Source organism: Pristiophorus japonicus, chromosome 19 (assembly GCF_044704955.1).
Source record: "Pristiophorus japonicus isolate sPriJap1 chromosome 19, sPriJap1.hap1, whole genome shotgun sequence".
Classification (NCBI taxonomy): Eukaryota; Metazoa; Chordata; class Chondrichthyes; family Pristiophoridae; genus Pristiophorus; species Pristiophorus japonicus.
In genome coordinates this window covers 85578349-85600618 of record NC_091995.1, presented here as the reverse complement: position 1 = coordinate 85600618, position 22270 = coordinate 85578349, and the positions used below count along the sequence as shown (strand labels likewise).

The following is a 22270-nucleotide window of genomic DNA, read 5'->3' as shown; positions in this document are numbered from 1 at the left end:
GACCACACTCCAAAAGTACTTCATTGGCTGTAAAGCGCTTTGGGACTTCCTGATGTTGTGAAAGGCACTATATAAATGCAAGACTTTCTTCTCTTTGAATCAAACAGTCCTTTTTTCCCCATTTCCAATGTTTGTTATAACTAAGAAGTGAAACTATTCAAAGAAAATGGGAAAATAAAGCACATGATTCTTTTAATATACCTATGATTTCTCTCCAGGATTGCTCTCTGCGGTGCTCTGGAGATCATGCTTCAATTTCTGGAACCTCCGGGACAAGCTTGGAGGGTTGGTAATGCTAAGGAGGGTCCTGCTAAACATAATCAGCCTTTGTGGTTGTACGGAGCGAACAACAATCGCTTCTTTCATTGACTCCCAAGCGAACAAGTGCAGCCAAGGGCTGGAAAAGCTGATGTCCGCGGCAAAGGCAGATGGTTGGCACCTCTAAGGTCTAAGGTTCTCTGGTTGAAAAACAAGATGGAGTTCCACATATCTGACACGCCCTTCACCTTCAGGGAGGGGGAAGAGAGTCGCTTGGAGGCGACTGTCTCTGATTGGGTGAGACTCCATTCTCTCAAAGCGGACCCCCCCCCCCCGCCTGTCAGCCAATTGGAATCGTCGCCACAGAAGATGTCTATGCCTCTTGAACATCTCAACATCGTGATTGAATTGAAATAGACTTGCATTTCTATAGCGCCTTTCACAATCTTAGGATGTCTCAAAGCGCTTTACAGTCAATGAAGTACTTCTAAAGTGTAGTCACTATTGTGATGTACCAGTGACGACACTTCATTGGCAGTAAAAACATTTTGGGACGTCCCAAGGTTGTGAAAGACGCTATTTAAATGCAAGTCTTTCTTTCTTTCATTGGCTTTGTCCTTCAGCTCGCTCTTTATTTATGATGAACATAGATGAAGAGCCAAGGCCCATAGTACCCAACCGACATTATACCGAGTAGGAAAAAAAATAACTCGATAATTGATGGTAAAAGGGCTTGACACGGGCTCGACGGGCCAAATGGCCTCCTTCTGTGCTGTAACCATTCTATGATTCTAGGAAAGAAAGACTTGCATTTATATAGCATCTTTCATGACCTCAGGATGTCCCAAAACGCTTTACAGCCAATGAAGTACTATAATGTAGGAAACACAGCAGCCAATTTGAGCACAGCAAGCTCCCGCAAACAGCAATATAATAATGACCCAGATAATCTGTTTTTTTGTTATGTTGATTGAGGGATAACTATTGGCCCCAGGACACCGGGGATAACTCCCTCACTCTTCTTCAAAAAAATGGCCATGGGATCTTTTACGTCCACTGTAGAAGGCAGATGGGGCCTCGGTTTAACATCTAATATGGAAAGACGTCACCTCCGACAGTGCGGCGCTCCCTCAGCACTGCACTGGGAGTGTCAGCCTAGATTTATGTGCTCAAGTCCCTGGAGTGGGACTCAAACCCACAACCTTCTGGCATGGAGGAGAGTGGTAGCACCCACTGAGCTACGGCTGACTTCGAATATTTTGGACCTAGATCCAAAAAGCGGAGACAAAACTAGAGGGGAAAAACCCACACCAATAAAAAACACGAGTTAAAAGCAGAATGTTTAGTACTGACTGTTCACCGATGTAGATAATACCTCATCAAGGACAAAAGATCTGTGTATTCCGGTTGGAGAGGGATACCATCCTTTAGAGATACATCCCTGCAACAGGAGAAGAGAAGCTGAATAACTCTTTCGCTAACACAGTTGCTATTGAAGAATTTCACTGATAGCTGCCTCTCATAGGTACAGCAATATTATATATTAATTTCAAACTTTTACTCGTTACTATATTGTGCTGAGGCCCAATTCCTGCTCAACAGGCTTGCGATGTTGATGTGCCAGCAAGTAAGCCTAGGTAAAGTAAATTATAGGAGGTTTAGAGGGGATTTGAAGGGGACATTTTTTCACCAGAGGGTGGTGGGGGTCTGGAACTCACTGCCTGAAAGGGTGGTAGAGGCAGAAACCCTCACCACATTTGGACGTGCACTTGAAGTGCCGTAACCTACAGGGCTACGGATCAAGAGCTGGAATGTGGGATTAGGCTGGGTAGCTCTTTGTCGGCCAGCGCAGACACGATGGGCCGAAATGGCCTCCTTCCGCGCTGTAAATTTCCATAATTCTCTGATTTTGTGTTTTTGTGGGTCTGTACATTTATATCCACTGTTAACAGGCACCAAAAATTCATGTGCAAAATGTCCAACAGCTTCTGGGCGGGGTAAAGCTGAGCATAGAGCCTACGGCGAAAAGAATTGGGCCTCTTGGGAGGGGAAAAAAACCATGCAAATCCATTAATAAATACAACCTTGACCTCAGTTGCTCACAGCTGGAGTTCTTCATCGCTGGGGCTGAGATGCCAAGAACAAACTTCAAACATTCAGAGAGGCCCCAAGCCTACTCTGAGGTGCCTCTGCACAACGCCAGCACTTAGTGCAGCTCCTGCCTGCCACACGCCAACCCACGGATCCCAGAAAGCACCCTTGTGCGTGTCAGGAGCTGTAGTCGGGTTAGAAACCAGCTTGCCCACTACCAGCTGGCACCAGCAAGGGAGCAAAATCAAGGTCAGGCCAAAGTTGGGGCCCTCAAGAGATTGCAGATGGGTACCCAATGCACATCTACGTTAACTATGCTGAGGTAAACTTTCAACCCAGCTGCCCCGAACTCCTCTATCGGAAATGCTGAGGGAGCATGTCCACAGGAAGCTGCCATCCTTCAACACCTCACACAAGTGACTATTCTTCACGTGAAACAGGGCTGAATACAAAGAACAACTAAAGAAAATGAAGGCTGCGATTATATCAGTAAAAAGGTTAATGGAAAGCATCTTAGTTACCAAGCATAGACTTAAGGGGGGTCTGATTGAGGTTTATAAGAACATAAGGAATAGGAGAAGGACTGGGCCATTTGGCCATTCGGCCCTTCGAACCTGTTCCGCCATTCAATAAAATCATGGCTGACCTGATCATGGACTCAGCTCCACTTTCCTGCCCAATCCCCATAACCCTTGACTCCCTTATCGCTCAAAAATCTGCCTATCTCCGCTTTAAATATATTCAATGACCCAGCCTCCACAGCTCTCCGAGGCAGAGAATTCCATAAATTTACAATCCTTTGAGAGAACAAATTTCTCCTCATCTCAGTTTTAAATGGGCGGCCCCTTAATCTAAGACTATGTCTCCTAGTTTTAGTTTCCCCTATGAGTGGAAATATCCTCTCTGCATCCACCTTGTTGAGCCCCCTCATTATCTCATAAGTTTCAATAAGATCACCTCTCATTCTTCTGAACTCCAATGTGTATAGGCCCAACCTACTCAACCTTTCCTCATAAGTCAACTCCGGAATCAACCTAGTGAACCTTCTCTGAACAGCCTCCAATGCAAGTATATCCTTCCTTAAATACGGAGATCAAAACTGTATGCAGTTAATGAAGGGAATATTCGGTGTTCCAGCTGACAGTTTATTTTAATCAAATAGGTTAGGTAGGACCAGGGGGCAAAAATTTAAGTTGTATAGGGCTAGATCTAGGTTTGATGTCAGGAGGTGGTTCTTTTCCCAGAGAATAGTAGACCGTTTCATGTGGTGGATGCAGACTCGCTGAATTTGTTCAAGCGAGAGCTGGATTTGTTTCTGTCTGTGGCGGAGAGCACCTCTTACAAAAACATAGAAACGCAGAAACATAGAAAATAGGTGCAGGAGTAGGCCATTCGGCCCTTCGAGCCTGCACCACCATTCAATAAGATCATGGCTGATCATTCACCTCAGTACCCCTTTCCTGCTTCCTCTCCATACCCCTTGATCCCTTTAGCCTCAAGGGTCACTTCTAACTCCCTCTTGAATATATCCAACAAACTGGCATCAACAACCCTCTGCGGTAGGGAATTCCACAGATTAACAACTCTCTGAGTGAAGAAATGTCTCTTCATTTCAGTCCTAAATGGTTCACTCCTTATCCTTAGACTGTGACTCCTGGTTCTGGACTTCCCCAACATCAGGAACATTCTTCCTGCATCTAACCTGTCCAGTCCCGTCAGAATTTTATATGTTTCTATGATATTCCCTCTCATCTTTCTAAACTCCAGTGAATAAAGGCCCAGTCGATCCAGTCTCTCCTCATATGTCAGTGCAGCCATCCCGGGAATCAGTTTGGTGAACCTTCGCTGCACTCCCTCAATAGCAAGAACGTCCTTCCTCAGATTAGGAGACCAAAACTGAACACAATATTCCAGGTGAGGCCTTACCAAGGCCTTGTACAACTGCAGTAAGACCTCCCTGCTCCTATATTCAAAACCCCTAGATATGAAGGCCATCATACCATTTGCCTTCTTCACCGCCTGCTGTACCTGCATGCCAACTTTCAATGACTGATGTACCATGACACCCAGGTATCATTGCACCTCCCCTTTTCCTAATCTGCCACCATTCAGATAATATTCTGCCTTCGTGTTTTTGCCACCAAAGTGGATAACCTCACATTTATCCACATTATACTGCATCTGCCATGTATTTGCCCACTCACCTAACCTGTCCAAGTCACCCTGCAGCCTCTTAGTGTCCTCTTCACAGCTCACACCGTCACCCAGCTTAGTGTCATCTGCAAACTTGGAGATATTACACTCAATTCCTTCATCCAAATCATTAATGTATATTATAAATAGCTGGGGTCCCAGTACTGAGCCCTGCGGCACCCCACTAGTCACTACCTGCCATTCTGAAAAGGACCCGTATCCTGACTCTCTGCTTCCTGTCTGCCAACCAGTTATCTATCCACGTCAATACATTACACCCAATTCTATGTGCTTTAATTTTTCACACCAATCTCTCATGTGGGACCTTATCAAAAGCTTTTTGAAAGTCCAAATACACCACATCCACTGGTTCTCCCTTGTCCACTCTACTAGTTGCATCCTCAAAAAAATTTCAGAAGATTTGTCAAGCATGATTTGCCTTTCATTAATCCATGTTGACTTGGACCGATCCTGTCACTGCTTTCCAAATGCACTGTTATTTCATCTTTAATAATTGATTCTAACATTTTTCCCACTACTGATGTCAGGCTAACCGGTCTATAATTACCCATTTTCTCTCCCCCTCCTTTTTTAAAAAGTGGTGTTACATTAGCTACCCTTCAGTCCATAGGAACTGATCCAGAGTCGATAGACTGTTGGAACATGATCACCAATGCATCCACTATTTCTAGGGCCACTTCCTTAAGTACCCTGGAATGCAGACTATCAGGCCCCGGGGATTTATCAGCCTTCAATCCCATCAATTTCCCTAACACAATTTCCTGCCTAATAAGGATATCCTTCAGTTCCTCCTTCTCACTAGACCCTCGGCCCCTAGTTCTTCCGGAAGGTTATTTGTGACTTCCTTCGTGAAGACAGAACCAAAGTATTTGTTCAACTGGTCTGCCATTTTTTTGTTCCCCATTATAAATTCACCTGAATCTGACTGCAAGGGACCTACGTTTGTCTTCACTAATCTTTTTCTCTTCACATATCTATAGAAGCTTTTGCAGTCAGTTTTTATGTTCCCGGCAAGCTTCCTCTCATACTCTATTTCCCCCCTCCTAATTAAACCCTTTGTCCTCCTCTGCTGAATTCTAAATTTCTCCCAATCCTCAATTTTGTTGCTTTTTCTGGCCAATCTCTATGCCTCTTCCTTGGATTTAGCACTATCCTTAATTTCCCTTGTTAGCCATGGTTGAGCCACCTTCTCCGTTTTATTTTTACTCCAGATAGGAATGTACAATTGTTGAAGTTCATCCATGTGATCTTTAAATAATTGCCATTGCCTATCCACTATCAACCCTCTAAGTATCATTTGCCAGTCTATTCTAGCCAATTCACGCCTCATACCATCAAAGTTATCTTATCTTAAGTTCAGGACCCTAGTCTCTGAATTAACTGTGTCACTCTCCAGCTTAATAAGGAATTCTACCATATTATGGTCATTCTTCCCCAACGGGCCTCACACAACAAGATTGCTAATTAGTCCTTTATCATTACACATCACCCAGTCTAGGATGGCCAGCCCTCTAGTTGGTTCCTCGACATATTGGTCCAGAAAACCATCCTGAATACACTCCAGGAAATCCTCTCCATCGTATTGCTACCAGTTTGGTTAGCCTAATCTATATGGAGATTAAAGTCACCCATGATAACTGCTGTACCTTTATTGCACGCATCGCTAATTTCTTGTTTGATGCTGTCCACAACCTCACTAGCACTATTTAGTGGTCTGTACACAACTCCCACTAGTGTTTTCTGCCTTTTGGTATTCCGCAGCTCCACCCATACAGATTCCACATCATCCAAGCTAATGTCTTTCCTTACTATTGCATTAATTTCCTCTTTAACCAGCAACGCTATCCCACCTCCTTTTCCTTTCTGTCTATCCTTCCTGAATGTTGAATACCCCTAGATGTTGAGTTCCCAGACTTGGTCACCCTGGAGCCATGTCTTCATGATGCCAATTACATCATATTTATTAATTGCTGCCTGTGCAGTTAATTCATCCACCTTATTATGAATACTCCTCGCATTGAGGCACAGAGCCTTCAGGCTTGACCTTTTAACACACTTTGCCCTTTTAGAATTTTGCTGTAATGTGGTCCTTTTTGATTTTTGCCTTGGGTTTCTCTGCCCTCCACTTTTACTTTTCTTCTTTCTATCTTTTGCTTCTGCCTCTATTCTACTTCCCTCTGTCTCCCTGCATAGATACCCATCTCCCTGCCATATTAGTTTAACCCCTCCCCAACAGCACTAGCAAACACTCCCCCTAGGACATTGGTTCCGGTCCTGCCCGGGTGCAGACCGTCCGGTTTGTACTGGTCCCACCTTCCCCAGAACCGGTCTCAATGTCCCAGGAATTTGAATCCCTCCCTTCTGCACCACTGCTCAAGCCACGTATTCATCTGGTGGGTACTGCAGGGAGTTTAATGGCCAGAGTGATCGCCTGGACTAGTTTCGATCGCCTAGGTGGGTCAGAGAGGAATTTCACAGATATTTTCCCCCAAATTGGCTTGTGTTTTTTATCTGTTTTTTTGCCTTTCCCAAGAGACCACATGGTTTTGGGTGGGTTAGAGAGTGTATATGTTGTGATACACAAGGTATCGCAATTGTGTGGGACAGGCTCTATGGACCAAAGGGTCTTTACCTGTCCGTCATTGTTCTTATGTTCGTAAGTTTGTTAAGTGTAGGCTAGCTACCTTACTGTGGCAGGCCTTCAGCCAAGCCCCATCCAGTTCTCACCCACTGTCCACTTCCAGCAGGGGTCGCTGGAGAGCAGTCAAGAAGAGTCACCCGACCTAATTTTGCTTCTTTCCCAGCATAGCGACACAACAATCAAATGTAATGCCCTCCTTACCACTATTGCTGGCATCAGCTGAATCAGCCTAGATTGAGAACTGAGCCAGGGCCTGCCTGGTCTGTGGAGCTCAGTTCCTACAACAACAACTTGTATTTATATGGCGCCTTTAACGTAGTGAGGGTGTTCAGAGAAAGTTCACTAGGTTGATTCTGAAGATGAGGGGCTTGACTTATGAAGATAGGTTGAGTAGGTTGGGCCTCTACACATTGGTGTTCAGAAGAATGAGAGGTGATTTTATCGAAACATATAAGATAATGAGGGGGCTCGACAAGGTGGATGCGAAGAGTATACTTCCACTCATAGGGGAAACTAGGGGACATAGTCTCAGATAAGTGGCCGCCCTTTTAAAACTGAGATGAGGAGGAATTTCTTCTCTCAGAAGGTTGTAAATCTGTGGAATTCTCTGCCTCAGAGAGCTGTGGAGGCTGGGTCATTGAATATATTTAAGGTACAGATAGACAGATTTTTGAGCGATAAGGGAATAAAGGGTTATGGGGAGCGGGCAGGGAAGTGGAGCTGAGTCCATGATCGGATCAGCCCGGGATCTTATAAAATGGCGGAACAGGCTTGAGGGGCCAGGTGGCCCACTCCTGCTCCTATTTCTTATGTTCCTGTTTCTTATGTTCTTATGAAACGTTCCATGGCGCTTCACAGGAATATTATGTGCTAAAAAATTTGACACTGAGCCGCATAAGTAGAAATTAGAGCAGGTGACCAGAAGCTGGTCAAAGAGGTAGGTTTTAAGGAGTGTCTTGAAGGAGGAAAGAGAGGTGGAGAGGTTTAGGGAGGGAGTTCCAGAGCTTAGGATTACAATCAGGGAGGCTCAAGGGGGCAGAATTAGAGGAGCGCAGACATCTCGGCAGGGGCGGGGTGGCGGGGGTTTGTGGGACTGGAGGAGGTTACAGAGATAGGGAGGGGGCTAGGCCATGGAGGGATTTGAAAATAAGGATGAGAATTTTGAAAGCGAGGCGTTGCTTAACCGGAAGCCAATGTCGGTAAACGAGCACAGGGGGTGATGGGTGAGCAGGACTTGGCGCGAGTTAGGACACGGGGCAGCCAAGTTTTGGATCAGCTCTAGTTTACGTAGGGTAGAATGTGGGAGGCCAGACAGGAGTGCGTTGGAATGGTCAAGTCTAGAGGCAACAAGGGCATGGATGAGGGTTTCAGCAGTGGATGAGCTGAGGCAATGGCGGAGACGGGTGATGTTTTGGGTCGTCCTACTGAGCCATTGTCCGATTAGGAGCTCCACAGTCGCATGATGGGGATGCTTTAATCTTCCATCTATGGAGAAGATGGCAGCATCGTCCATGGTCATGCGAGTATCTTGGAGCACATCACTGAGCACTGCCCTCAGAGGGAATTCGCAGGCAGCCTGCAAGATATCCACGCTGTTACACCAGAAGCTTTGGCCCGGATATCCGGCTTAGATATTAACATTTGATTTGCTTTGCTGCCACCGTACGAAAGAAGAGGAAGATTGAGTTTAAAGAGATACCCTTACAGAGTGCACATAATTTGTGGCATATTACTTGAGTCATTTGAAATGATCACAGGCACAGGGGTCCAGAGAAGTTCAGTTTAGTAACTACCCTTTTTAGGCCTCATTTCAAGGGTGTGTGAATGTTGAAAACCATCTGTAATTGTGTTGGATACTGAAATGAGAGTTAATTCCAGCCTTGCCAAGTGAGAAAAAAAAGTTAATTCTAAGGCACATTAGATATTACCTGAGCTCCTTGTCAATGATCCTGGGGACGTTTTATTACATTACAAACGCTATATAATCATAGGAATTTACAGCACGGAAGGAGGCCATTTTGGCCCATTGTGTCCGCGCCAGCCGACAAAGAGCTACCCAGCCTAATCCCACTTTCCAGCTCTTGGTCCGTAGCCCTGCAGGTTACGGCACTTCAAGTGCACATCCAAGTACTTTTTAAATGTGGTGAGGGTTTCTGCCTCCACCACCCTTTCAGGCAGTGAGTTCCAGACCCCCAACCTCTGGGTGAAAAGATTTCCCCTCAAATCCCCTCTAAACCTCCTACCAATTACTTTAAATCTATGCCCCCTGGTTATTGAACCCTCTGCTAAGGGAAATAGGTCCTTTCTATCCACTCTATCTAGGCCCCTCATGATTTTGTACACCTCAATAATGTCTCCCCTCAGTCTCCTCTGTTCCAAAGAAAACAAACCCAGCCTATCCAATCTTTCCTCATGGCTATAATTCTCTAGTCCAGATAAAATCCTCTGCAATATCCTCTGTACCTGTAATGTGGCATGCAGTATTCTAACTATTGTTTTATACAGTTCAAGCATAACTCCCCTGCTCTTGTAATATATGCCTCGGCTAATAAAGGCAAGCATTCCGTATGCCTTCTTAACCACCTTATCCACCTGGCCTGCTATCTTCAGGGATCTGTGGACATGAACTCCAAGGTCCCCTTGTTCCTCTACACTTCCCAGTGTCCTACCATTTACCCTTCAAGATGTAGTTCGGGATCTGGAATATTAGGTCTTTCATTGAAACACCTGTGAACTCATCCCTTTTTGGCGTGGAAGCAAGTCATCCTCGTTTTGAGGGACTGCCTATGATGATGACCATTTAATGTGTATTCCCTTGCCTTGTTAGTCCTCCCCAAATGCATTACCTCACACTTCTCCGGATTGATTTGCATTTGCCACTAGTCTGCCCACCTGACCAGTCGATTGATACCTTCCTGCAGTCTACAGCTTTCTTCTTCATTATCAACCACACGGCCAATTTTAGTATCATCTGCAAACTTCTTAATCATACCCCCCTACATTCAAGTCTAAGTCATTGATATATAGCACAAAAAGCAAGGGACCTGGTACCGAGCCCTGCGGAACCCTTGCTAAAATCCACACACTCTACATCAAATGTAAGTTGTTCCTTCCGCACCCATGGTTGGCTGGCCAATCACATACCTGATCACACAACAATGGACATCATGGTAGATGCATCGGACGCTGTGAGCAACCGCGCTCGCTTCATCGTGTGCACTGGGGTTTTTTTGCGATAAATCTTGAATAATCCTCACGAAAGACTTGGGGAAAATCCCTGTGCAGTTACACAGAAGGCCCTGATTTGAGAGAGCAGCGGAAGGAAAAATAAATAATTATTGGGGAGAAAAATGAAAGAACTGTTGAAATATGCATTTAAGAGGGGAAGGGAATAGGGGGTTCCACTGATAGAGTTAGATGAGGAAAGACGGGAGGAGGCTCGAGTGGAGCATAAACACCGGCATGGACCGGTTGGACCGAATGGCCTGTTTCTGTGCTGTATATCCGATGCAATCCTGTGTAATAAAAGGACCTCAAAATGGAAAAGAAGAAATAAAAAGAGGAGGAAGAAAGAAGGAGAGGGAGAGAAAGAGAAAGAAAGGGAGAATGAAAGAGAGAAAGAAAGAAAAGATGAATCCCCTGTGACAAGCGATTTGGGGTAGATCCTGACTTTGCCTGATGTAAAACCCAGTGTACATCTTTCCCGATGAAGTCAACGGAAATAAAAATGGAGAAAGGTTTAAAGGTGGCTGCCGATTCATTATCACCAGTTTTACACCAGCACACAAAGCCAAGATTTTTGGAGCCTAGAGGAATCAAGGGATATGAAGATCAGGTGGGAAAGTGGAGCTGAGTCCATGATCAGATCAGCCATGGCGGAGCAGGCTCGAGGGGCCGTGTGGCCGACTCCTGCTCCTATTTCTTATGTTCTTATGTTCTTAACCCTTATCACTTGTCATAGGGAAGATGTATTTATGTTCATGTATTTATGCAGAACTTCCACCGGAGGGACTCAATGGGATGGTGCAGTCTATGATAACAACAACAACTTGTATTTAGAGAGCGCCTTTAGCGTAGTAAAATGTCCCAAGGTGCTTCACAGCAGTGTTATGAGACAAAATCATTTACACTGAGCCACATAAGGAGAAATGAGGGCAGGTGACCAAAAAGCTTGGTCAAAGACATAGGTTTTAAGGAGTGTCTTAGAGAGAGGCAGAGAGGCGGAGAGGTTTGGGCAGGGAGTTCCAGAGCTTGGGGCCGAGGCAACAGAAGACACGGCCACCGATGGTGGAGCGGTTATAATCAGGGATGCTCAAGAGGGCAGAATTAGAGGAGCGCAGACATCTCGGGGGGTTGTGGGGCTGGAGGAGATTCATCATAGGCAGTCCCTCATATCGAGGATGACTTACTTCCATGCCAAAGATTGCAAAGATAAGGAGGGGCGAGGCCATGGAGGGATTTGTAAACAAGGATGAGAATTTTGAAATTGAGGTGCTGCTTAACCGGGAGCCAGTGTAGGTCAGAGAGCACAGGGGGTGATGGGTGAGCGGGCCTTGGTGTGAGTTAGGACACGGGGCAGCCCAGTTTTGGATGACGGCAAGTTTACGTAGAGTAGAGTCACGTGGGTGGCCAGCCAGGAGTGCGTTGGAATAGTCAAGTCTGGAGGTAACGGATGAGGGTTTCAGCAGAGGAGGAGCTGGGGGCAGGGGCGGAGACGGGCGATGTTACGCAGGTGGAAACAGGCGGTCTTAGTTGTGCCGCGGATGTGTGGTCGGAAGTTCATTTCAGTGTGAACAGTGTGGTTCAGCGTCAGACAGATGCTAGGGAGAGGGATGGAATCAATGGCTAGGGAACGGAGTTTGTGGCGGGGTCCGAAGACAATGGCTTTGGTCTTCCCAATATTGAATTGGAGAAAACAAGGCTGACTCTTTGGGAGAAGTAGGTTCAGTGGCCCAAATGGCCTTTCCCATCCCATCCTGCCTCGTGGTTTGAAAATACTCATTAGCTAACTTTCAACAGCTTGCTGAGCCACTCTTATTATAGAAGCACGGTGGAAGGAGACCACTTTGTGGCTTGTTAGGTCTGTAATATAGAAAGCAGCAGCTGGGAGTTACTATATCCGAGGTAACAGACTATACATTTTTCTTTGCAGGATATGCTCCTGTCAGAGCCAGATTGTACACTTGGGCACATCTGTTGGTCCTGCTGTTTCAACACAGCTGGCCACCTTCTGCCCACAGAATTCAACAGAAAATATCTCGAGCGCACCACATACAGCTTTTCAAAATATATCCTTGTTGTCTTTCAAAACAAGTGGGGAATTCGGAGATAATTGGAGGACAGGACTTGGAGGAATGATAAACAGAGCGACGGACGGAAAGAAAGAAAGGGTTGTTGTTCTTGAGAAGTTAATAAAGAAAAATAACAAGGCGTTCCTTCTGAAACAGATGAACTTGTTCAGTAGGTTTAACTTTGTAGGGCAAGGAGCAATGAACTTGCAATCATCCAAAACTCTGCAGCCCGTGTCCTAACTCGCATCAAATCCCGTTCACCCATCTCTCCTGTGCTCGCTGACCTACAGTAACCTAAGCAACGCCTCGATTTTAAAATTCTCATCCTTGTGTCCAAATCCCTCCTTGGCCTTGCCCCCTCCCTATCTCTGAAACCTCCTCCAGCCCTACAACTCCCCGCGATCTCTGCGCTCCTCCAATTCTGGCCTCTTGCGCATCCCCTATTTTCATCGCTCTACCATCGGTGGCCCTGCCTTCAGCTGCCTGGGCCCTAAGCTCTGGAACTCCCTCCCTAAACCTCTCCGCCTCTCTACCTCTCTCTCTTCCTTCAAGACGCTCCTTAAAACCTACCTCTTTGACCAAGCTTTTTGGTCACCTGTCCTAAAATCTCCTTGTGTGACTCTGTCAAATTTTGTTCGCTAACGCTACAGTGACGTGCCTTGGAAGGTTTTAACACTGATAAGGCGCTAGTTAAATGAAAGTTGTTACTGTTGTACCCAACTTTTAGCTCTCCTAGCATCCGCAGCATTTTGCTATTGTTTTACCTCTGGGACCCAGGTTCAAAAGAATGCGATGGGATCTTATTGAAACATATAAGATTCTGAGAGGGATTGACAGGGTAGATGCAGAGAGGATGTTTCCCCTCGTGGGGAATCTAGAACTAGGGGGCATAGTTTCAGAATAAGGGGCTGCCCATTTAAAACAGAGATGAGGATGAATTTTTTCTCTCAGAGGGTCGTGAATCTTTGGAATTCTCTGGCCAGAGAGCTGTGGAGGCTGGGTTGTTGAATATATTTAAGGTGGTGATAGAGAGATTTTTGAACAATAAGGGAATCAAGGGTTATGGGGAGCGGGTGGGGAAGTGGAGTTGAGGCCAGGATCAGATCAGCCATGATCTTATTGAATGGCGGAGCAGGCTCGAGGGGCCAAATGGCCTGCTCCTGCTCCTATTTCTTATGTTCTTATGTCCATCTCTTTAGTCTGCATGGTCAGTTGTGATATAAATTTGGAGCTCCTTGCAGCACAAAGCTGTCAGGAATCGGCAATCTCACTCCAACCATGCGTGGGAAATGGATGAAACGTCACACTACTGCAGAAGGGGGCGATGTTCTGGGGTAGGGATAAAGCTTTGCTCCGCCCTGAGCTACGTTATAATTGCCCTGGGAGACTTGATGCTGTCACCGGGTGCCCGAAATGAAAATCCTTCACCCTCCCAGCACTAAAAAATTATGACAACAACAACTTGAATTTATATAGTGCCTTTAACGTAGTAAAAGATCCCAAGGCACTTAACAAGAGTGTTAAAAGACAAAACAAATACACTTGATACTGAGCCACATAAGGATAAATTAGGGCAGGAAAGAGATAGGTTTTAAGGAGCGTTTTGAAGGAGGAAAGAAAGGTAGAAAGGCAGAGAGGTTTAGGCAGGGAGTTCCAGAGCTTGAGGCCCAGGCAACAGAAGGCACGGCCGCCGATGGTTGAGCGATTATAATCAGGGATGCTCAAGAGGGCAGGATTAGAGGAGCGCAGATATCTCGGGGGGGGTTGTGGGGCTGAAGGAGATTACAGAGACAGGGAGGGGCGAGGCCATGGACGGATTTGTAAACAAGGAGAATACTGAAATTGAGGTGTTGCTCAACTGGGAGCCAATGCAGGTCAGCGAGCACAGAGGTGATGGGTGAGCGGGACTTGGTGACCAGCATTAACATGATTTATTTCAAAAACAAACATGTCAGAACTATCAAATCGGATCACGTTGCCTTTTGAAAGTTATTGTTGAATCGGCTTCCCCCACCCTTTCAGGCAGTGCATTCCTGATCGTAACTACTCGTTGCGTAAAAATATTTCTCCTCATCTCAACTTTTGTTCTTTTGCCAATTGCCTTAAATCTGTGTCCTCTAGTTACCGACCATCTGCCTGTGGAAACAGTTTTTCCTTATTTACTCCATCAAAACCCTTCATGATCAATAATGTACTACGCTGTATTGAAATAATTGGTTCTGATGTTCTATGGCACCGAACAAGTAGTGCAGTTATTGTCACGGTGATTATGGTTGGTTAGTCCGATAGAAGATAACCTGCTTAATCGAGGCAATGTATTGCAGCAATGTTAATCACCTGAATCTGCCTACCACTCACTCACTCACTCACTCACTCTATCTATCTATCTGTGTGTCTGTGTGCCAGTCTGTCTGTCTGTCTGTCTATCTATCTATCTGTCTATCAGTCTGTCTATCTGTCTATCTATCTGTCTATCTATCTGTCTATCTGTCTGTTTGTCTGTCTGTCTGTCTATCTATCTATCTATCTGTCTATCAGTCTATCTATCTGTCTATCTATCTGTCTATTAGTCTATCTATCTATCTGTCTGTCTATCTATCTGTCTGTCTGTTTGTCTGTCTGTCTGTCTATCTATCTATCTGTCTATCAGTCTATCTATCTGTCTATCTATCTGTCTATCTGTCTGTTTGTCTGTCTGTCAGTCTATCTATCTGTCTATCTGTCTGTTTGTCTGTCTGTCAATCTATCTATCTGTCTATCTATCAGTCTATCTATCTGTCTATCTATCTGTCTATCTATATGTCTATCTATCTGTCTATCTGTCTATCAGTCTATCTATCAGTCTATCTATCTGTCTATCTGTCTGTTTGTCTGTCTGTCTGTCAATCTATCTATCTGTCTATCTATCTGTCTATCTATCTGTCTATCTGTCTGTCTGTCTATCTGTCTGTCAGTCTATCTATCTGTCTATCTGTCTGTTTGTCTGTCTGTCTGTCAATCTATCTATCTGTCTATCAGTCTATCTATCAGTCTATCTATCTGTCTATCTATCTGTCTATCTATATGTCTATCTATCTGTCTATCTGTCTATCAGTCTATCTATCTGTCTATCAGTCTATCTATCAGTCTATCTATCTGTCTATCTATCTGTCTATCTGTCTGTCTGTCCATCTGTCTATCTATCTGTCTGTCTGTATCTGTCTATAAGGAAGGGAGACACACAGCAATGAGCAGCTCCTTTAAGGGACACACATGGATAAAATGGTCATCTTCATCGTGCAATCCCTCTATTATCACCCCAAAACACATTAGAAAACAGCAGACATAGATAGACAGATAGATAGACAGACAGATAGACAGACAGATAGACAGATAGATAGACAGATAGATAGACAGATAGATAGATAGACAGATAGACAGACAGATAGACAGATAGATAGACAGATAGATAGACAGATAGATAGATAGATAGATAGATAGATAGATAGATAGATAGATAGACTGATAGACAGATAGATAGATAGGCTGATGGACACTGATTAATTCAGTTAGGCAGACTTACCTCCAGCCATTCTTCATTGACTCGTTTTAGCAGATGGATAACGTCACCAGCTTTGAATGTCAGTTCCAGGTCATTGGCCCCAGTAAAATCATACAGAGCCTGGGGGGCAGCGAGAAAAACAGAGGTTTCAGCACTAAGGAACAGCTTCTTAAACCAAGCTGTGATGCAGATATAGAGTACTTACAGTAAAATAGTTATTTGACATTTGAGGTGTAGTAAAGAGATGGATAGATAGCGTCCGCCCTTCCTATCTTTATAATTTTTTCCAGTCCTACAACCCATAAGAAGATAAGAGCAAAATAATTAATGGCAGGAGTAGGCCATACGGCCCCTCGAGCCTGCTCCGCTATTGAATAAGATCATGGCTGATCTTCGACCTCAACTCCACTTTCCCGTCCTATCTCCATAACCTTTGATTTCCCTAGAGTCCATCCCCTAGAGTCCATCCCAAACTATCCACGTTTCTTATACGTCCTTACTATACAGTATAAATGCACACGAGGCCCATGCTTGAGAGAAGGTCAGTCTGTGACCTGTCCTTTATTCCTTAGCACTCAAGTGATGAAAGTGGGTGGAGCTTCCCCTTTTATACCTGAAGGTCCAGGTTAGGAGTGTCTCCCACAAGTTCACCACCTAATAGTCATTGTTCTCACAGTGTACAACTTAGGTCAGATTATACATGGGTTACAATGCTGGTTGAGTACATGACATTTCTGACTGTCCCTCTTGTGCATCTTTCCTCCCTTTGCCCCACCATTAGCAACTATGCCTTTCTTCTGAAATTCCCAACCTTCTGAAATTTCCTTTCTAAACCTATCTGCTTCTCCACCTCCCCTTCCTTCTTTAAGACCCTCCTTGAGACATAAGAACATAAGAAGTAGGAGCAGGAGTCAGCCATATGGCCCCTTGAGCCTGCTCCGCTACTCAATAAAATCCTGGCTGATCTTCTACCTCAACTCCACTTGCCTGCACTATCCCCATATCCCATGATTCCATTAATATCCAAAAATCTATCGATCTCAGTCTTGAATATACTCAATGACTGAGCCTCCACAGCCCTCTGGGGTAGAGAATTCCAAAGATTCACCACCCTCTGAGTGAAGAAATTTCTCCTCATCTCAGTCCAGAAGACGCTTGGCAAGGTGCCACATAAAAGGTTACTGCACAAGATAAAAGTTCACGGGGTTGGGGGTAATATATTAACATGGATAGAGGATTGGCTAACTAACAGAGAACAGAGAGTCAGGATAAATGGTTCATTCTCTGGTTGGCAACCAGTAACTGGAGGGGTGCCACAGGAATCACTGCTGGGACCCCAACTATTTGCAATCTATATTAACGACTTGGAAGAAGGGACTGAGTGTAACGTAGCCAAGTTTGCTGATGATACAAAGATGGGAGGAAAAGCAATGTGTGAGAAGGACACAAAAAATCTACAAAAGGACATAGACAGGCTAAGTGAGTGGGCAAAAATTTGGCAGATGGAATATAATGTTGGAAAGTGTGAGGTCATGCACTTTGGCAGAAAAAAATCAAAGGGCAAGTTATTATTTAAATGGAGAAAGATTGCAAAGTGCTGCAGTACAGCGGGACCTGGAGGAATTTGTACATGAAACACAAATGGATAGTATACAGGTACAGCAAGTGATCAGGAAGGCCAATGGAATCTTGACCTTTATTGCAAAGGGGATGGAGTATAAAAGCAGGGAAGTCTTGTTACAATTATACAGGGTATTGGTGAGGCCACACCTGGAATACTGCGTGCAGTTTTGGTTTCCATATTTAAGAAAGGATATACTTGCTTTGGAGGCAGTTCAGAGAAGGTTCACTAGGTTGATTCCGGAGATAAGGGAGTTGACTTATGAGGAAAAGTTGAGTAGGTTGGGCATCTACTCATTGGAATTCAGAAGAATGAGAGGTGATCTTATCGAAACGTATAAGATTATGAGGGGGCTTGAGAAGGTGGATGTAGAGAGGATGTTTCTGCTGATAGGGGAGACTAGAACTAGAATAAGGGGCCGCCCATCTAAAATTGAGATGAGGAGAAATTTCAGAGGGTTGTAAATCTGTGGAATTCACTGCCTCAGAGAGCTGTGGAAGCTGGGACATTGAATAAATTTAAGACAGAAATAGACAGTTTCTTAAACGATAAGGGAATAGGGGGTTATGGGGAGCGGGCAGGGAAGTGGACCCGAGTCCATGATCGGATCAGCCATGATCTTATTGAATGGCGGAGCAGGCTCGAGGGGCCGTATAGCCTACTCCTGCTTCTATTTCTTATGTTCTTATAAGTGGCCGACCCCTTATTCTGAGACTGTGACCCCCGGTTCTAGACTCCCCAGCCCGGGGGGAAACATCCTCCTTGCATCTACCCTGTCAAGCCCTGTAAGAATTTTGTATGTTTCAATGAGATCACCTCTCATTCTTCTAAACACTCGAGAATATCGGCCTAGTCTACTCAATCTCTCCTCATAGGACAATCCCCCCATCCCAGGAATCAGTCTGGTGAACCTTCGTTGCACTCCCTCTATGACAAGTATATCCTTCCTTAGGTAAGAAGACCAGAACTGTGCACACTACTCCAGGTGTGGTCTCACCAGACCTCCCTTTTTGGCCAAGCTCTCGTCACCCTTTCTAACATCGCCTTCTTTAGCTCAGCATCCATTTTTTTCTCCTGATTACGCCTCTGTAAAGCGTCTTGGGATATTTTTCTACATTAAAGGAAGCAGTTGGATTGTGCATTCATTCATTGAGAAAGTTCCGCTGGACAACTAGCCATCGGTCAAAACCCTGAAGCCCACTGTGTAATGTATGCACCTGTGAGTATGCTCACAGGCTTGTAGAGCTGTTGGTAAACCACAAAAATAAACCAAAAAAAGGACACTTGAAAAGTGTTTGGAGTGTCCCCTTCCTTTAGTTTGGGGGCACTTGAGTTAATGTTTATTTTTTGTTCTCAACAAAAAGAGTTGCAGAGCCATTGGTAAACCACAAAAAAACACAAAAAAAAGGGCACTTGAAAAACGTTTGCCGTGTTTCCCGCCCCCCCCCCCTCCCCCCCGCCCTTTAATAAGGGGGCACTTGATTTAACTGTTTATTTATTGGTTTGCAGCAAAAGAGTTGTAGAGCTTTTGGCTGCTCCTCAAATTCTGGCTGCACTTCAGTCCCACGCTCCTGATCTTTGGGCACCCTGTGCGGAGGGGAGCGGGTAGGTCCGAGGGCCTCCTCGTAGGACCGCTCCTGGGCACGGCCATCTCCAGGGCAGCGGGCGGTCGAGGGGGTCGTTCAGCCCGACTGCCTGCCTCTCTTCCACGCCTACATCCGAGCCAGGGTGTCCCTTGGAGATGGAGCACGCGGTGTCCACCGGTACGCCCGCGGCCTTCCGCGAGAGGTGGGCGCCGGAGGGACTGGAGTGCATCATCACCCCCGGCAACCAAATTTTAATTTGATTTTAATGCCGAAAGTTTAATTTGTTTAAGTGTGTCGGTTTTAGTGCCCCTTTAATAAGGGGGCACGTGTATTAATGTTTCTACTTAAAATAGTTGTGGAGCTGTTGAGTTGTGAGTGGTTCACAAGACTCAATAAAACCCCAGCCAGTTGGGCCGAGATCACCCACGATGAGGCAGGTGGTTGTGAGCCTGGTGATGAACTGGTAATGTGTAGTGTGATTGTTGAACATTCTGCTAATAAAACAATTAGTTCTTAATAGCAATGTGTTGTTATGAATTCTTAAGCAAAGAACCCCATGGAGCAAATACATCACACCCACTGCCATGGGGAGCTTTCAAACCAAGCTGCTGAGAAAGCCACAGAGCTAAGTTTAGGGTTGCTTGTTATGGAGTGCACTCTTTGCCTGCAGCCTGGGAAGAGGCAACAGCTGGGGATTTCCACTTCTGCGCTTGGCAGACTTTCCGCCCGTTAGTGAATGTTACAGCTGGCAGGCACAAGATGTAGAAAAGCCGAAGCCAACCACAACAAACATGTCTTTTACCTGCTGCCTTTCCGACATAGCTCAATGTCACAGGTCCAAACTGCACACAAAGCTGGTCACGGTATAAAGACTTTAAAAGACTTGCATTTATATAGCGCCTTTCACGACCACCAGAAGCCTCAAAGCGCTTTGCAGCCAGTGACATACTTTTTGTACTGTCGACATTGTCTGGTCATGATCACATTGCTGTTTGTGGGAGCTTGCTGTACGCAAATTGGCTGCCGCGTTTCCCACATTAAACAGTGACAACACTCCTAAAAGCACTTCATTGGCAGTAGAGCGCTTTGAGACGTCCGGTGATCATGAAAGGCGCTCTATAAATGCAAGTCTTTCTTTTCTTATGAGCAACGCCGTTAATAATTTTTAAAAATTGGAGTGTAGTCGTTGTTGTCATGTGGGAAATGCGGCAGCCTCTTTGCGCACAGCAAGCTCCCACAAACAGCAATGTGATAATGACCCAGATAATCTGTTTTTTTTGTTATGTTGATTGAGGGATAAATGTTGACTGGAGGGATGGAGGCCCGGACGTTGCTGGAGGGATGGAGGCCTGAAGGGGGGAAGGCCTGTGCGTGAGGGCGAGGAGCGAAGGTAGGTCCCAAACCTGTGGTTGGAACTGGTCGGAGGCTTACCGCCGTTGAGATCGCTGGGGATCGGTTGGAGCTGCTGAGTCAGCCAGTGGGGAGCGAGAAGCGAGGGTCTAATTGGAGGGACTTGGCAGCAGGGAGGTCGACCTGAAAGGTAAGTCGTGATTGGGGGATGGGGGATGGGCAGTAGGCCCTTGCAGCACGAGTTTTAGGGGTAAGAAAATACTTTGGGAGGTCGAAGTGGACCCACTGTTAGGGCCAGGGGGGGCTTAGATAGTGGTTGGGGGGGGGGGGTGGGGCGGGCAGTGGGTGGATGTTGTGTATCTGTAAAGCATGCACTCCCATATTCTGCCACCAGGGAGCGCATCCCCTGAAGTCCCAAGGAATCCCAGCATCCCTTGGGAGCAGTGTATATAAGCCGGCCCCTAAGGCCTGTTCCTCACTCTGGAGTGTCTTAATAAAGACTGAGGTCACTGTTACTTTAACCTCCCTGTGTGCAGTCTCATCTGTGTTAGGAACACAATAATTGGCGACGAGTATATGAATCCAACGCAAAGATGCAGCAAACTGTGGGCATCCTGGAGAAGTTCTCGGTGGGTGAGGACTGGGAAGCCTATGTCGAACGGCTAGACCAGTACTTTGTAGCCAACGAGCTGGACGGAGAAGGAAGCGCTGCAAAAAGGAGAGCGGTCCTCCTCACGGTCTGCGGGGCACCGACCTACAGCCTCATGAAGAATCTTCTGGCTCCAGTGAAACCCACAGATAAGTCATATGAGGAGCTGTGTACATTAGTTCGGGAGCATCTTAACCCGAGGGAGAGCGTGCTGATGGCGTGATATCGGTTCTACACGTGCCAGCGATCTGAAGGACAGGAAGTGGTGAGCTACGTCGCTGAGCTAAGGCGACTTGCAGGGCAATGTGAGTTTGATGGCTACCTGGTGCAAATGCTCAGAGACTTTTTTGTACTAGGCATTGGCCACGAGACCATCCTACGAAAACTTTTGACGGTAGAGACACCGACCCTCAATAAGGCCATCGCGATAGTACAGGCATTTATGACCACCAGTGATAACACCAAACAAATCTCTCAGCACACAAGTGCTAGCAATGTTCATAAATTAACTGGAACTGTGTTTGCGAGCAGAAATGTACAGGGCAGAAACCATGAGTCTGCAACTGCCAGCAGACCTCAGGTGACCCAGATGACTCAGAGTCCGCAAGAATGAATACAAGGCAATTCACACCTTGTTGGCGATGTGGAGGCTTCCATTCAGCCTATTCATGCTTCAAAGGGTATGTTTGCAAGAGCTGTGGAACAATGGGGCACCTCCAACTCTGCAAAGCTCTGCAAAACCTGCTAACCACCACGTGGCAGAGGAAGATCGGTCCATGGTGGATCAGAGAGAGGAGGCAGATGCTGAAGTACATGGGGTGCACACATTTTTGACGAAATGTCCACCTATAATGCTAAATGTAAAATTGAATGGCCATGAAACTGGACACTGGTGCTAGCCAATCCATCATGAGTAAAAAGATGTTTGAGAGAATATGGTGTAACAAGGCACTCAGACCAGCCCTGAGCCCCATTCACACGAAACTGAGAACATACACCAAAGAGCTTATCACTGTCCCGGGCAGCGC

At 45.7% G+C, this 22270-nt stretch overlaps 1 protein-coding gene across 2 annotated transcripts in view; it reads right to left on the bottom strand.

Moving 5' to 3' along the window:
- ncf4 (neutrophil cytosolic factor 4) overlaps positions 1-22270 on the bottom strand; it is a 73028-nt gene that overhangs the window by 12497 nt on the left and 38261 nt on the right. For both annotated transcript variants that reach the window (XM_070861718.1, XM_070861719.1), the window contains 3 exons: positions 16058-16156; positions 10349-10503; positions 1634-1699 (listed from right to left, as the gene is read on the bottom strand). In XM_070861718.1, coding sequence (XP_070717819.1) covers positions 1634-1699; positions 10349-10503; positions 16058-16156 — 320 coding nt within the window. The remainder of the gene's footprint in view (positions 1-1633; positions 1700-10348; positions 10504-16057; positions 16157-22270) is intronic.